General features: G+C 41.2%; 1 protein-coding gene across 7 annotated transcripts in view; it reads left to right on the top strand.

Annotated features, from left to right (window-relative positions):
• Window positions 1-16,084, top strand: part of LMNTD1 (lamin tail domain containing 1) — a 419,515-nt gene that overhangs the window by 280,255 nt on the left and 123,176 nt on the right. The window contains exon 4 of one of the 7 annotated variants that reach the window (XM_082352221.1): window positions 6,285-6,386. The exons of the other annotated variants lie outside the window; for them this stretch is intronic. Within the exon in view, the coding sequence (XP_082208347.1) occupies window positions 6,285-6,386 (102 nt within the window). The remainder of the gene's footprint in view (window positions 1-6,284; window positions 6,387-16,084) is intronic. 7 annotated transcript variants of the gene reach the window in all.

The following is a 16,084-nucleotide window of genomic DNA, read 5'->3' as shown; positions in this document are numbered from 1 at the left end:
GGGATTGTTTAGATGGGGGTTCATAAAAGAGAGAGAGGAATCTAGCGTGATTCCAAGGTTTCTGCGAAGAGCGACAGAGGGCACGGTGGTAGCTGCCTGCGAGAGATGAGGAAGAAGAGCAGGCTTGGTGGAGTGAGGGTTCCCCTAGATTTCCGCACCCATGACTCTCCCACACCTGCCTGGCCAGTTCGAACTGCCGCCGCCGTTCCCACACAATCAACTGTGGCGACGGAGATAACTGGACCTCTGGCTCCACAACTCACGCAAATTATCCACCCTCAGCTGGGCCTCCCGGCTCTTTGGAAAGATTTGTATTAATTTCAAATTAGATCTTTTTTCTGTTCCTCATATGAAGTTTTAAAAACATTTTTACTCTTTCTATATTTCCAGTTCTATCTTCCTCATCAGTTTTAGCAAACTACCTTGCCTCTTAATTTACTTAAAAATGTAGAGGCCAAATGATGTGATTTTCCTCAAATTTTCTTACATCCACTTTAAAACTTCTCTAAACCTTCATTTTGTTCTCTTTTCTTTCTTTCCTCGTGGGAGAAATGTCCCTGTCCCCTTCCTAAGCTTTTCTCTCCACCTGTGTTCCCATACCACTCCATTCCACTTTTTCTGGAACATTGTCTCTTAGACTGTCCCCAATCTCATATCTCATGTTGAAGGAAATAGTGTTTTTCTCTGAGTCCAGTATTTATACACTCAATGTAGAAAATTTGGAAGATACAGAAAGGAACAAAGATAAATGCAAAATCCACCTACGATCTCATACAACAGAGAAAACCACTCTTGATTTCTAATTTTTTAAAAAAATTTCTCTTGCTACTGCTCCCTCCCCTCAGCCTGAAAACATGTTCAATTCTTCTCTTATTTCTTCTCTTGGTTTTCCTATTTCAGTTAGTGGTATTACCTTTTTAATCTTATTATCTTTTATTCAGGCAAGGTAGACAATAGGGAATCATCTCTGAGGCTTCACTTTCCTCAATTCAACATAAAATTCTGCTGATAATATCATACTGATTACTTACTTGTGTCAGGCCCATTGCTAAGTACATTAGCTGCATTTTCCCAATCAATCTTTCACTGCACTGCATTATTCTTGTTTTATATGTAAGAAAAAAGAAACTTTGAGGTTCACAGCTAAGTGATGAAGTCACAGTTTGAACTCAAGCCTGTTTGTCTCCAAAGCTGGTGTCTTGATGTCTTTTCAATTTGTCTTGTCCTGCCTTTTTCCACTGCCGTTGCTCTAGCTCACATCATCACAGCGGAAGCTCTGTTAGCAGATCCCCAATTAGCCAAATCAGCTCATTAACAACACTTTCCCATCCTCTTTCACACTCATCACTGGAGACTAGTAGGAGATTGTCTGCTACGCTAAACTTTCCTGGTCCCATCAATTTAGTTGTATGTTTACCAAGAAACAGTTGTATTTTGTTCACAAGCCAGTCAATGCAGTTGTACTTTTCAATATGTTACAGCATTTAATTAAATATTATGTAAACCAATGAAACCTGAGTGTGAAAGAGAGCTGTTCCTATGAAAACTAAGTTGTAATTCTTTGGGAAGACTTGGTGAGAGTGAGTGGCTGAAAATATTATAATTCAAATAAGCATGAGAAAGGTGAACCAAACATAATTGGGAAAAGTTTGTAAACATGTCTTTAAGATTCTGCACTCTGGTCTTTGCTGCAATATAAAGAAATGGAAACATGAGTGTGGCTCAGGTAAGAAAAATGATACAATTCCAATTAGCAAACTTATACTCAGAGGAAGGGCCTTGGCACTCTATTATACAATTGCTGGATGAGTGTACTCATATATGTCTTAGGTTAAAAGTGTAATCTCTAAGGAAAGTGTATACATCTTTTCTTAATTCCCTACTTGTTAAAGCAAATGACTGATCAAATTCAGTCCCTGATTTCATTGAATGGGAGACCTTCCACCGTATCTCCCATTAACTCCCAAATAGTAACAGCACGTTTCATCTGATCCCCTAGTCTTCAGTCATCATTTTCTCCATTCAGTTAACAAGTATTTCTAGGAGCCTACTAATTACCAGCATTACCTTCTTAAAACTCAGATCTAAGCCTCTCACTCCTCTACTCGCAATAACTCAATGCCTTTCCATTGTCTACATAATGAAGCTAAAATTACTTAGCAGAATATTAAAGACCTGCAGGGATCTGATTTCCACCCCCCTTTTTAGCTTCGGCTTCTTAACACAGCACTTCATGTCCTTTAACCTCATCACTCACACCCTGGCTCTTGCCCAAACACATGACACCTTTCAGCATTCATCCTGAGAGAGGCTGGGATGAACTTTATATTTGCATTTCTCATCAATTTACTCATTATTGAAAATAGTAGTTAATGGTGAGAAGTATATTGTTCATAGAAATTACATATTACAGAAAATGCTAAAAGCATCTGAATAAATTTTGCTGAATACACTTCAAGTTGTAAAGTCAAGAGTATCACACAATTATAGTCTGGGGGTGGAGGTGGGGGAGTGTTAACTTGTCTTTAAATAAGCAGAAGTTTAGATTTCCCTGTACTCAAGAAAATTTAGTAAAGGTTAAAAAGTCTGCATAGAAATGATGACTTGACTTTCCTTATCCAGTTGTCCAGTCAGGAAAAATATCTAGTTCCTAGGTGACAAATATCAATGGACGGTTGTCATTACTGTCCTCCGTCTTTTGTCCCTCTCACTCACATTCTTTCCCTGGGAGTCTTACTCCTGTGGGCTGTCTCGGCTGCCACTACTGCAGAGAACTCTTTAAGTGTCCATCTCAGCTAGGGCACCTCTGTCAGTTCCACTCTTCTCTTTCCCATTGCCGTTGTGTATTTTCCATGGCAAAACACCATCCAACACACCAGAGTTTAAAATGGAACTTTCCCGGGACTTCCCTGGTGGCACAGTGGTTAAGAATCCTCCTGCCAATGCAGGGGACACGGGTTTCAGGCCTGGTCTGGGAAGATCCCACATGCCATGGAGCAACTAAGCCCGTGCGCCACAACTACTGAGCCTGCGCTCTAGAGCCCACGAACCACAACTACTGAGCCCTCGTGCCACAACTACTGACGCCCCTGCGCCTAGAGCCCATGCTCCACAAGAAGAGAAGCCACCGCAATGAGAAGCCTGTGCACCGCAAGGAAGAGTAGCCCCCGCTAGCCGCAACTAGAGAAAGCCCGTGCGCAGCAACAAAGACCCAATGCAGCCAAAGATAAATAAGTAAAATAAATAAACTTTAAAAAAATAAAATAAAATGGAACTTTCCCAGCAAACTCACTTTCCTCCACTTTTTTGTGGGGGACCACCACCTCAAGGTTTTGGAGTGATCTCTTTTGCTCTGGGGGATCTGTTTTGCTCTTTGCTCTTCCTTAGGCCACTGTTGCCCATTATTTCTTCCTATAAAGGTTGAATGATTAAGGGCTTTGAAAACTGTAAGCATACTTGCCCCTTTACAGTCAAACTTCTTGAAATATTTGTTCACACTCACTGTATTCATGTTGTTACTTCCTGTTCACGTCTCAACCCAGTGTAATACGGCTTCTGCCCCCAAACTTTTACTGAAGCTGTTTGCATCGAGGTTGCCAATTACTGCCCTGGTGCTACATTTGATAGATGTGTCTCAGCTGTCAACCTAATTCCTTGTAGACTTTGATATTTAGACCACTTCTTCTGCTTGAAATAAATCTTCCCCTCAGCTTCTGTGACCCTTCTTTATCTCACAGGCTACTTCATCATATTGTTCTTTTTAGGCTCCTTTCTCCTGCCTTTTAAAAACTGTGTCTGATCTTCAGAGTCCTGAGTCTCCTTGTCTCCTCCCTCTATGTCCTCCTCTAAGAAATCTCATCAATTTCCATGGCTTTCCTCACCACCTCTATGTCCACGACCACCAGCTCTGATTCTCCAGCCCCGTTCTTCACCTGAGCTCTCAAGATGCGCTTATCTAACTGCCTCTTGAATATTCTACATGCACATCGACTTCAACCTGCCTGGGACTGAACTTACAAAAATCCAAAAAGTACTCCTTTTTCTCTTTTTTTTTCTTGGCAAATGGTACCACTGATCATCCAGTTACTCAAGCCTGAAACAAAGATACCAGTCTTGACTTCTCTTTCTTCTTTATTTCCTAATCAATATCAAGGTTGTCAACTCTACTTTTGAAATATTTCTTAAATTCCACCACTTTTTCCAACCTTTCTGCACTATTATGTTTCAACCCACGATGATATCTCCCATCGATTTCTGCTGCAGTCTCTAAACGGGTTCCCTGCCCCCATGCTGGCCCCTCTCCAATCTGTTTTCCAGGCTGCAGCAGAATTCCTCTTTCTAAGCATACAAATTTAATCACGTCACTTCCCAACTCTCCTGTTCATGTGTCTCCACACTGCCTTCGGCATTAATTCTAATCTCTCTCACATGGTTTAAAGGGCCCTTTCGTGATCAAGCCTGCTCACCGCTGAAGATGCATCCTTTGCTACCCACTCATTCCTTCCGCGGTGCTTCTCTAAGTTCCCAGACTGTGTCAATTCTCTACCTGTGGACTCCGGCCATCCCCATCAACCTGCTCATCTCTAATCAGGCTCTCCTCTCTGCTTATGATCTCTGCAACCTCCCCCCTGCACTTTATTCCTCCAACATATTTTTTGAACACTAACTATGCACCAGGCATTGTTCCCCATGCTTAGACCACAGCAAGGAGCAACGCGGGCACATCGTTGAATTCATGAGGCTCAGAGGAGTCCACTGGACACTCAGAGAAGCCAACTTAGGCCATTGCAGTCCTTTGAAATAAGAGGGGACACCGGGAGCTCCAAGAGCCCCGATGAGGGCATCTCACTCAGTCTGGGAGCAGGAAGCTTCCTAAGGGCGGTGTTATTTAGAGTGTTTGTTAGACCTGAGACAACATAGAAAGATAAGAAGCCAGGGAGTTTATGAAAGACCTCAAAATGCAAATCTTTCTTATGTCTTCTGCTTTTCCTTCTCCCTTCTCACTCCTCTAACTCTTCTCCCTCTCCACATCCCACTACCTCCATTCTTTAAATAAACACTTTTTTTCCTTCACTTGTGGCATCCATTTTTCATACAGACATTCCCAGCTCTTCAGCAAACCCACCAGCTCCCTTTCTTCAAGTCTCTCCTCAAGGCAAAAAGGAGGAAACCTCATCCCTTATTGCAGCCCTGTCATCCATCTCTTGGACAAAGCTATCAGCTAACTTATAGCTAACGAAGGGCATGCCCAGATGTTCTCTTTTTATCCTTCTGCTGTACACGTTTTTCCAATTGTCCATTTGTCTGATCATATTTCCTAATTGTCTACAACGTCAAATTGTCTATAAGAAATGGGCAACCCATGATCTCCTCTCCAAAATAATACAGCACACATCAGGTTAAGAAGCCTTCTCTCAGAGCCTTGAGATTCCTGTCAGACCTCAGGCTTGCCACAATAGCATGGTGGTAAGCTTTCTAGACTTTCTTGAGCCATAGTTATACCTCACATACAGGAAAAATTAATGATCAGCTAACCCCACGAATCTCTCAACCTTCTACTTTTAAAGGGTCATATCATGCTAAAAAGAATTAGTCCCCTTAGGGCTTGTCATTTTACATAGTCCCTCCATTCAAGAATGGTTCCCATTTTAAATCTAAAATATGGCACGAACGAACCTATCTACAAAACAGAAACTTATAGACATAGAGAACAGACTTGTGGGCAAGTGGTGGGCAGGAGGGAGAGGGATGGATTGGGAATTTGGGGTTAGTAGATGCAAACTATTACATTTAGAATGGATAAACAACAAAGTCCTACTGTATAGCACAGGGAACTATATTCAATATCCTGTGATAAACCATAATGGAAAAGAATATAAAAAAAGAATGTCTATATGTGTATAACTGAGTCACTTTGCTGTACAGCAGTAATTAACACAGCATTGTAAATCAACTCTACTCCAATAAAAATATACATGTAAAAAAGAATGGTTCCCATTTTAAAAGATTTTAATAAGATGAGAAATATCCTAGGATAAATTTGCAGTCTCCCCACCTCCCATCCTCTCCCAGCGTAAAGAAGAGGGTGGCCTTACCTGTGATTGGTCAGTGGCTGCAGGTGACTCTGCCTTGCATCAGGAATGTCATTGTTTTCCTCACTCACTACAGCCTGAAGATTTGGCAACAGGGCTGGTGCTTATATGTAAAAGGAAGCTAATCATTTCATTCTTTTGTTGGAACATTTTCCTACCCACTTGCAAATAATCTTCCCTTTCCTTTAACGGCTCCTCTCTGAAGAGACCCACAACAGCACTTTCATGAGAAGAGCTGTGGTCGGAGCCCAGGAGGAGACAACGGAATGCTGGGACCAGGGGTCCGGGCTAGAGGTCAGTGTCCACTGGCTTCTGGCTAACTGGCTCCCAGTCTCTCCAAAGGGAGCTCTTAACAGAGGCAGATGGAGACTTCCATTTAATTCCATGTGGTATAAAAAAATGTAATTGTTTCACCCATAAAGGCAGTCATGTTTCTATAACAATGGCTTCATTCAGGGCTGCCGAGAGTCATTATTGCCAGTTCTTTTGGGAACTTTATGAGCAATCATTTTCTTGGTCTGAAGCAAAAGAAGAATCAGAACACAAGGCTCTCTTTTTCCATTTTTGTTTTTGAAATATAAAAAGAGACATCACCTGAGTGCTTTAATCATGAGCACCTTTGTGATGACACTGGAAGCGGGGGGTGTTCTATGCATCTCTGACCTATAAAGTCTTAGCACTTTAATCACTTTTGATGCCCTTTCACAGAGAAATTAACAGGTCAATAAAGACAAGTCACAGAAGGGGCAGGTAATAAACCAAGATGTGGGTACTGTTACATACCATACGGCAACTCTTGATAATACAGAATGGCTGGAAATTTCAAGAAAACGCTCATCCATTCTGAGGGAGATTCTATGTTTATTGTTCTCTAACATTTCCAGTATACGTTTAGAAATTTAAGAGCAGAGCTGCCATATATGGGATCTGATCAGAGGGGTGAGTAGGGCTGAAATCAGACAGGTTCTTTGGCCAGCAAGCTTTACACCCTGACTTCCTCTAATTCATATATATGGGCTAGTGGAAGCTCTGTTTCAGAGAGTAGGTAATAGAAAATTAACAAATAATCTAAATATTCAATAGTAAGATACTGGTTGAAAAATAAATATAAAATCATTGGGACTTGCCTGGTGGTGAAGTGGTTAAGAATCCGCCTGCCAATGCAGGGGACATGGGTTCGATCCCTGATCCGGGAAGATCCCACATGCCGCGGAGCAACTAAGCCCGTGTGACACAACTACTGAGCCTGCGCTCTAGAGCCCATGAGCCACAACTACTGAGCCCGTGTGCTACAACTACAGAAGCCCGCGTGCCTAGAGCCCGTGCTCCGCAACAAGAGAAGCCACTGCAATGAGAAGCCCACACACCACAACGAAGAGTAGCCCCTGCTCGCAGCAACTAGAGAAAGCCCGCTCGCAGCAACAAAGACCCAACAAAACCAAATATAAATTTTAAAAAATCATTAAACAAAATCATTAAAGCAATGGTATATATGAATATAACTACATGGAAAAGCAGGTTAAAAATGGAATATAATATATAACCCCATTTTGTGAAAGAAATATATGTAAATACACAGAAATACAAACATATTCTATATATGTGTATATGTATACAGTCATACAGTCTATTTATCTATTCAAGAAAAAAAATTGGAAGACACACCAAAATGTTGACTGCAGTTGTCTTCATCTGATAAGTTTTTGAGAGACGTGACTTTTTTCTTCTGCTGAAGAAAGTGTACTAACTGTGTGTGTGTGTGTGTGTGTGTAAGAGAGAAAGAGAGAGATGGTTATTTTTTATGTGATTAAAAAAAAAGTTAAAACCCCAAATAATGGATTGGGGCTTAAAAAATAACAACTAATAATACCAATAGTTACTTTAAAAGAGATAATTGTGAACTAGAAACCTGAAATAGTGTTTAAAACTACCTGGGCAAGTTAAAAAGAAAGTGTAAATGGTCTGAGGACAAAGTATTATTGACTGTTTGATTTGTCAGTTTTCCAACTGTAATAACTGTGGCTTTATGACAATATTTTCATAAGCCAAAAATAGCTGTTAAAGTGAATCATCAGTTTAGAAAGGTAATTATAAAGTAATTCCACCTCTGATATTGACTGTGTTCAAAAATTCCATTCAGAAGGGTAATATTATATTCCCGTTACTCTAAGCCATTTTTTACTACAACATTCAAAGAGATATAGTGTATAAAGGAATTAAATATTTTGGACTCTGCATTAGTTTTATTAGGAAAATGGGGGAAAGGAGGTGTGTTTAGATGTGGCTTCCTTTCCCTGACTTCTCCCTTTGGAAGAATTACATTCTGGTTAATCCCTGAGGTAAGAGTCTGAGGCTAATATTTATCAACACATATTAGAGTGTCTACCAGGCATCATATTGGTACATTTAACATTCACACCAATCCTGTAAGATAGGTATTTACCATTTAAGAGACCAAGGCTCAGAGGAATTTCCTAACTTCCCTGTGGTCACACAGCCAGTAAGGTGGTGGTCCCAAGATTCATACTCAAGACTTTCTGACACCAAAGACTCTGCTCTTTCCAATTAGGCCACAGTTATAACAGTCCATGGTGATAGATTGTATTGTTTTTTAATATTATTCAATCTCCCCTTTTCTATAAGATTATACATCCTGCCCCATCACCTTTGGTCCTGGTTGTGTGGCCTGCTTCAGCCACTGGAGTGTGAGCAGATGTGATGAACACTACATACTTTAAGAGGCATCATGGGCTTTTGTGATCTCACTTGCTCTTTTCCCTCTGTCATATGAATGTCTCAAATATGGAAGCTCCTTCAATATGGGTCCCAGAATGTGAAGACTCATGGAGCAGAGCTGAGCAGGGTCTCGGCAGCTGCCAACACAAAGCCGCCAAAATGTGAACAAAATGTACATTCGATTTCTATGGTTGCAAACAAATTACCACAAACTTAGCACCTTAAAACCGCATTGTATCATCTCACAATTTCTGTAGGTCAGATGTGTGGGCATGGGGCTATCGGATACCGTGCTCAGCCTCTCACTGGGCGGAGATCAGGGTGTCAGCAACTGTTCTCACTGGGGTTTGGAGTTCTCTTCTGAGCTCACTGGTCATTGACAGAACTTATTTCCTTGTGGTTGTAGGACTGAGGTCTTGTTTTCTTGCTGGCTGTGGGCCAGGGGTTGCTCTCAGTTCCTAGGGGCTGTTCTCAGGTCTTTTCAGTGTGTCATCTTTCATCCTCAAGCCAGTAGTGGCACTCTGAATCTCCCTCCTGTCAAGTCTCTGACCAGAAGACACTCTGCTTTTAAAGGGTTCATGTAATTAGGTTAGGTCCACCCAGATAATCTCCTTATCTTCAAGTCAACTGATGCATAAAGAGGAGGTCCCAAGGAAGCCAGCAGGGCCAGAGCCGGTGCAACTGCCAGCTCCATAAGGGGGTCTGGTGTGGTGCTCCTGGGGACCCCGGGTGGTGTGGGAAGGAGCTGGGCGGGAAGGGCCAGCGTCAGGACAGAGGCACACGCAGGGGCTGGACCTGGAGGGCAAGGAGCCCAGCACAATCTGCAAAATCCCTTTTCCATGTAAGGTAACACAATCACAGGAGTAACACCAAGGGATGGAGACCATGGGGGCCTTCTTAGAATTCTGCATAGCACAAAGAGAAAACTGTGTTGAAAGCCACAGAGATTTTGGAAGAATACTCTTTACTGCGCCAAAACTGACTAATGCAGCTGGCTACCTGAAATTGTATGTCTGCGCATATAGAAAAGGGCACACGTATGGACACCAAGGGGGGAAAGCAGCTGCGGGTGGGGGTGGTGGTGGGATGAACTGGGAGATTGGGATTGACATGTATACACTGATGTGTATAAAATGGATAACTAATAAAAAAAAAAGATGTTAAAAAAAACAAATTTAAAAAAAAAGGGCACAATTCATAAGGGACAGCTCAATGAATTTTCACAAAATGAACACACCTGTACAACCACCACCCAGATTAAACAAATAAACTAAAACAAACAAATAGACAAAACCCAGAAAATTATTAACAACACAGAAACTCCTTTCCATTTCCCAGCCCCTAAGATAGCCACAATCCTATCTTCTAACACCATAGATTATTTTTGCCTGCTTCTGAAATCTTACAAATGGGTTCTGACTTCCTTCTATTAATACTGTATCTATGAATTTCATTTCTTTTTTTGCATGCAGTTTTAGTTCCCTTCCTGTATAATATTGCATTATGTGGATATTCCACAGTTTCCCATTCTACTGTTGTTGATAGGCATTTGGTTAGTCTCCAATTTTTAGCTATTACAAATAATGTTGCCCAAACTGTTTCTGCTGAGCTTCTCTCTCTCCCTGTCCCTCTCCCCACCCCCCTCCTTCCTCCCTTCCTTCCTTCCTTTTTTCTTTCTTTCTTGCCGTTCTTTCTCTCCCTTTCTTTTTCTTTCTTTCGGATGCCTTTATATCTTAGATCTAACCTTCCCTCTCCCTAAAAAGGAGGGAACCCAATTTCCTAATGTCAATAACTTTCAAAGTTAATGTTTAAGAAACCCTCTCTGGGGCTTCCCTGGTGGCGCAGTGGTTGAGAATCTGCCTGCCAATGCAGGGGACACGGGTTCGAGCCCTGGTCTGGGAAGATCCCACATGCCGCGGAGCAGCTGGGCCCGTGAGCCACAATTACTGAGCCTGCGCATCTGGAGCCTGTGCTCCGCAACAAGAGAGGCCGCGATAGCGAGAGGCCCGCGCACTGCGATGAAGAGTGGTCCCCACTTGCCACAACTAGAGAAAGCCCTCGCACAGAAACGAAGACCCAACACAGCCATAAATAAATAAATAAATATTAAAAAAAAAAAAAAGCATTAAAAAAAAAAAAGAAACCCTCTCTGAAAGATTATTTGGAAAATCCCAACGAATGGATTCAGACCAAGAATGTAGGGAACTGAAGGAAGGGTAAAAAACAAGATATGATTTCATACCCTTGGCTTATCTCAGGGCAGAAACTGCTTGGGCGAGACCAAGATCATTTCAGCCATCACTCTGAGTGGAGCTATGCAGTGTAGTGGGGAATGGGGTAGGCCTGAGGCACCATTTAGGGCTCTGAATCGGTTCCTTCTTCTAGGTGATAACATTGGCAAGTCACTACCTCTCTGAGCTTCATTCCCTCCGTCTGTCATGGAGGCAGTGGTAACCTTCCATTGAGAATGTTTTGGTTCCTTCTAACACTTCTACCCCTTATTTGGAAAGCAAGAACACATTTTGCCCCAGCCCCAGTGCACCATCTGTTCTCTGGTCTTCTCTGCCTTGCTTGTGCCCCAGAAAACTGGCCTCTGTAGACTGCATCACCTGGTTCTCTTATTGATTTGCTTCGAAGTGGGTTCAGCCAATGGAAGGCACTGGCGAGACATTGGAGGGAAAGCAGGGAAAGAGGTCGGATTATTCCCCTGCACACACACAGCTCCCTCCCTGCCTCACTGTTATTCAGGGGTGGCTGCATTCCTCCCAGGCCACAGCTCTAGCGACCGCTTGTCTCCAGACACCTTTGCCCCTCTTCTACTTTTTTTAAAAAATTAAAAAAAAATTTTTTTAAGATGTGCCACGTATTTTATTTTATTTTTAATTAATTTTTATTGGAGTATAGTTGATTTATGATGTTAATGTTAGTTTCTGCTGTACAGCAAAGTGAATCAGTTATACATATACATATATCCACTCTTTTTTAGATTCTTTTCCCATACAGGTCATTACAGAGTATTGGGTAGAGTTCCCTGTGCTATACAGTAGGTCCTTATTAGTTATCTGTTTTATATGGTAGTGTGTATATGTCAATCCCAGTCTCCCAATTTATCCCTCCCCCTTCTTTCCCCCCCAGTAACCATAAGATTGTTTTCTACATCTGTGACTCTATTTCTGTTTTGTAAATAAGTTCATTTGTACCATTTTTTTAGATTCCACATATAAGTGATATCATATGATATTTGTCTTTCTCTGTCTGACTTACTTCACTCAGTATGACAATCTCTAGGTCCACCCACGTTGCTGCAAATGACATCATTTAATTCTTTTTAATGGTTGAGTAATATTCCACTGTATATACATACAACATCTTCTTTATCCATTCCTCTGTCGATGGACATTTAGGTTGCTTCCATGTCTGGGCTATTGTAAATAGTGCTGCAATGAATATTGGGGTGCATGTATCTTTTCAAATTATGGTTTTCTCCGGATATATGCCCAGGAGTGGGATTGCTAGATCATATGGTAGCTCTATTTTTAGTTTTTTAGTCCCTCTTCTACTTTAAACTTAAAGGTGATCATGATTTCTCATTCATTGGTGCTCCACCATCCCTTGTTTTCTTAACCCAGTCCCCATCTCTGTAAACAGTCCCTTTATTATACTGTCTTCAGGCTTAAGCCATTTGAAGTGGATCAGCCTTTCCTGCAATGCCCCTGATACTAGAGGAGGGAGCCTAATCATATTGTCAAACATGATGGGGAACTGGAAACAGTATCAAAAGCTGGAGGCCTACTGTGGAGAACAGTATGGAGGTTCCTTAAAAAACTAAAACTAGAACTACCATATGACCCAGCAATCCCACTACTGGGCATATACCCTGAGAAAACCATAATTCAAAAAGAGTCATGTACCACAATGTTCATTGCAGCTCTATTTACAATAGCCAGGACATGGAAGCAACCTAAGTGTCCATCATCAGATGAATGGATAAAGAAGACGTGGCACCTATATACAATGGAATATTACTCAGCCATAAAAAGAAATGAAATTGAGTTATTTGTAGTGAGGTGGATGGACCTAGAGTCTCTCATACAGAGTGAAGTACGTCAGAAGGAGAAAAACAAATACCGTATACTAACACATATATATGGAATCTAAGAAAAAAAAAAGAAATCGCTCTGATGAACCCAAGGGCAGGACAGGAATAAAGACGCAGGCCTAGAGAATGGACTTGAGGACACGGGGAGGGGGAAGGGTAAGCTGGGACGAAGTGAAAGAGTGGCATTGACATATATACACTACCAAGTGTAAAACAGATAGCTAGTGGGAAGCAGCCACATAGCACAGGGAGATCAGCTCAGTGATTTGTGATCACCTAGAGGGGTGGGATAGGGAGGGTGGGAGGGAGAGGCAAGAGAGAGGAGATATGGGGATATATGTATAGTATAGCTGATTCACTTTGTTATAAAGCAGAAACTAACACGCCATTGTAAAGCAATTATACTCCAATAAAGATGTTAAAAAAAAGAAAAAAAAAAAAGCTGGAGGCCAAAGAAAACCAGGGATTTAAAGAACCAGAGAGATGAGATGGAGAAATGATGAATCGTAGTAGAGTCATGTGAGCAGTTTCTATAGTCTCTGCTAAGTTCTTTACATGCATGGTATTTAAACTTCACAATAACCCTATGAGTTAATATAATTACATAATCTAGAGGTGAGGAAACTATGCCTTACAGTGATTAAATCATTTGTTGAGATCACTCTTTAGTAACTGACAGAGCTAAGATTTGAATCCAGGACCTTTTACCTCCCAAACCCCTGCTCTTACCTAGAACAGAAACTTACTTTCTATTGCAGAAACAAGAGCTGTGGTTGACTGCTAGCTTTACATACTTTCAAGACTTAGTATGTGGCATGACTGTGTCTCGAAGACACAGATGGGACAGATAATTTGGAAATATTTAGCAAGTTTATATGAGTTTGGATGAATACAGAGTTGGAAGGTCGCGATGGGAGCAGCTGGCATCTCTTCTCTGCGTCACTTTCTGCTCTCAAAGCTTTGGCAACTCCCCACTGACCCCAATAAAATCCAGCCTCCTTGGCCTGTCCTTTAGGGTTCTCTGCAATCATACTGTAACTTCCCTTTGGGGATTATCTCCTCCCCATCACACACTCAACTTGCTCTGATCAAACTGACTTGTTCTTTGTGGTTCATTTGTTTCTTCATGAAGTTGCCTTCTTTCTATTTTTCTCCTTTGAAATCCTCTTAAGCCTTTCTGTCCCACTTCAAAGCTACTTCCTCCAGACAGATCTTTTCTTATCACCTCCACCACAAGGTACCACCTCACCCTCTTCTGAACATTGACAGCTTTGTTTACACTACTTTCTCTGCACCTATCATATGCTGCTTGGACTTCTAGTTGCCTACATTCATCTATCTTAGCCATTAGGAGCTTAGAGGATGGGGAACACAAAGATGAGGAAAACAAAGCCCCTGCCCCCAGGGTGGTAAGAACACAAAGGACTGTAAATACCAATGCCTCTGTATATTTGGGGATTTGACTTTAGGCAACTGATAAGAACTGTGGGCAGGTAAAAGAGTAAATGTTCACATATAGTTGAGGGAATCAGGGAGGGTTTCTTGGATAAAAAGACATTTGTATGTACCTGGAACTCTGGTTGGGCTGTCCACCATCATAAGTCGAGGAGGGCTTTCTTTGGAGAGACAGAAGCCTAAGACAGCTTCAAAAATGTTGCTTTCATTGTGCATCCCAGTATCTCTGGTAATTAATGAAACTAGTAATAGTGTCTATCGTTTACTGAGTGCTTAACACATGCCAGACGTTGTGTTAAGTGCTGTTTGTACCTTATTTCATCTAATTTTCGTAAAAGCCTCCCCATTTTACAAATGAGAAAACCAAGGCTTAAAGAGTTTTGGTAACTTGTCCAAAGTGGCCCACTTAGTCAGTGGCAGAGCTGAAACTTATACCTATATCTAACTGATTAGAAAGTCCAGAAGATGAAATATGAGGCCACATTGCCTTTCTTGTTACAACTTGATATGATATATATTCCTTCTTTATGCATCTACAACCAATATTCCAGAGGAAATTCAAACCCTCAAAGCGGTATATGGAGCCAACATAATCCTCACATAATATTTATAAACTGACATATTTTAAGGATCTAGTTATTTACAATGGATGTCTGAGAGTTCTTTTTAAAAATAATATTTCAAAACAACGTTCCATTTATCTTCTATTATATTGGGGCAATAAAATTATGCCTCTTTAATCTTAGGTACAAAACAAATTCCAAAATGTCTTTGAGTGATATAGGTTTTCTCTTGAAATATTTTCTAAAAATAAAATATGGTCCCACAGTAATTATGTTAATCACCATTCAAATCATGGTCTCTATTTAAATTCAAAACTGTATCTAGTGAGTTAAAAAAAAATTGGTCTTTGATATTTTTATCAGGATAAAAAAATGTCACAGTGCCTCCCAAATTTACAAATGAAATTATAGGATATGGGCAAAATTTACCAAAAACAATGAGCTTCCATTTTCCAGATGCTCAAGCAATGAACATTAACATTGGAGTTTCCTGCGTGCAAGTTATAAACTAGTACAAGCTGAAAAGGAAATGTCAGTATTTTTTTTCTTGTCATAAAACCTTTTTTTCCCAGATGTTATGAAATGTTTCTGTGCCCAGTGTGGGAACAGTAATGAATTTTCATATTAACAAAATATGACCGTGCATCAAGATGTTGACAATTATGTGACGTACAGTCTTCAACCCCAGGATGAATTGAAGAGGCAGTCACTACATTGCACTGTGTTAGCAAAAGAGCCCTGAAGTAAGGTCAGCTTGAGGACAGATTGCTAGCAAAATCTGCCAAAAAAGTGAGAGAGAGAGAGAGAGAGGAAGGCTTCCAGGGGTAGATTATTTTCTACCAATAGGCAGAAGGATGGCAGGTGTTCACAAGTGTGGTACCACCAGTTAGAGCGCTCTCTCTCCGGCCTCTCAGTGGATGCCTTGCTTTGGTGCAGAGAAAGCTCTGGAGAACTACAGGAAATGTTAGCTTTAGTAGAGACCCCGGTGCTAGAGATTTGGGGGGAAAAAGTCACATCTGAAAGACATAAAGTTTGGAATTGTCGGGGCTTTGGTTCTGTTCAGAATTAAAAGTAGCCAGAAACGAAAGGGCAATGGAAAATGGAGTCCTTGCAGTTTTATCCAATCGCTATTGTATGCA

The sequence above is a fragment of the Balaenoptera borealis genome, assembly GCF_965194805.1.
Source record: "Balaenoptera borealis genome assembly, chromosome: 13".
Taxonomy (NCBI): domain Eukaryota; kingdom Metazoa; phylum Chordata; class Mammalia; order Artiodactyla; family Balaenopteridae; genus Balaenoptera; species Balaenoptera borealis.
This window is presented reverse-complemented; position numbering and strand designations above follow the sequence as displayed.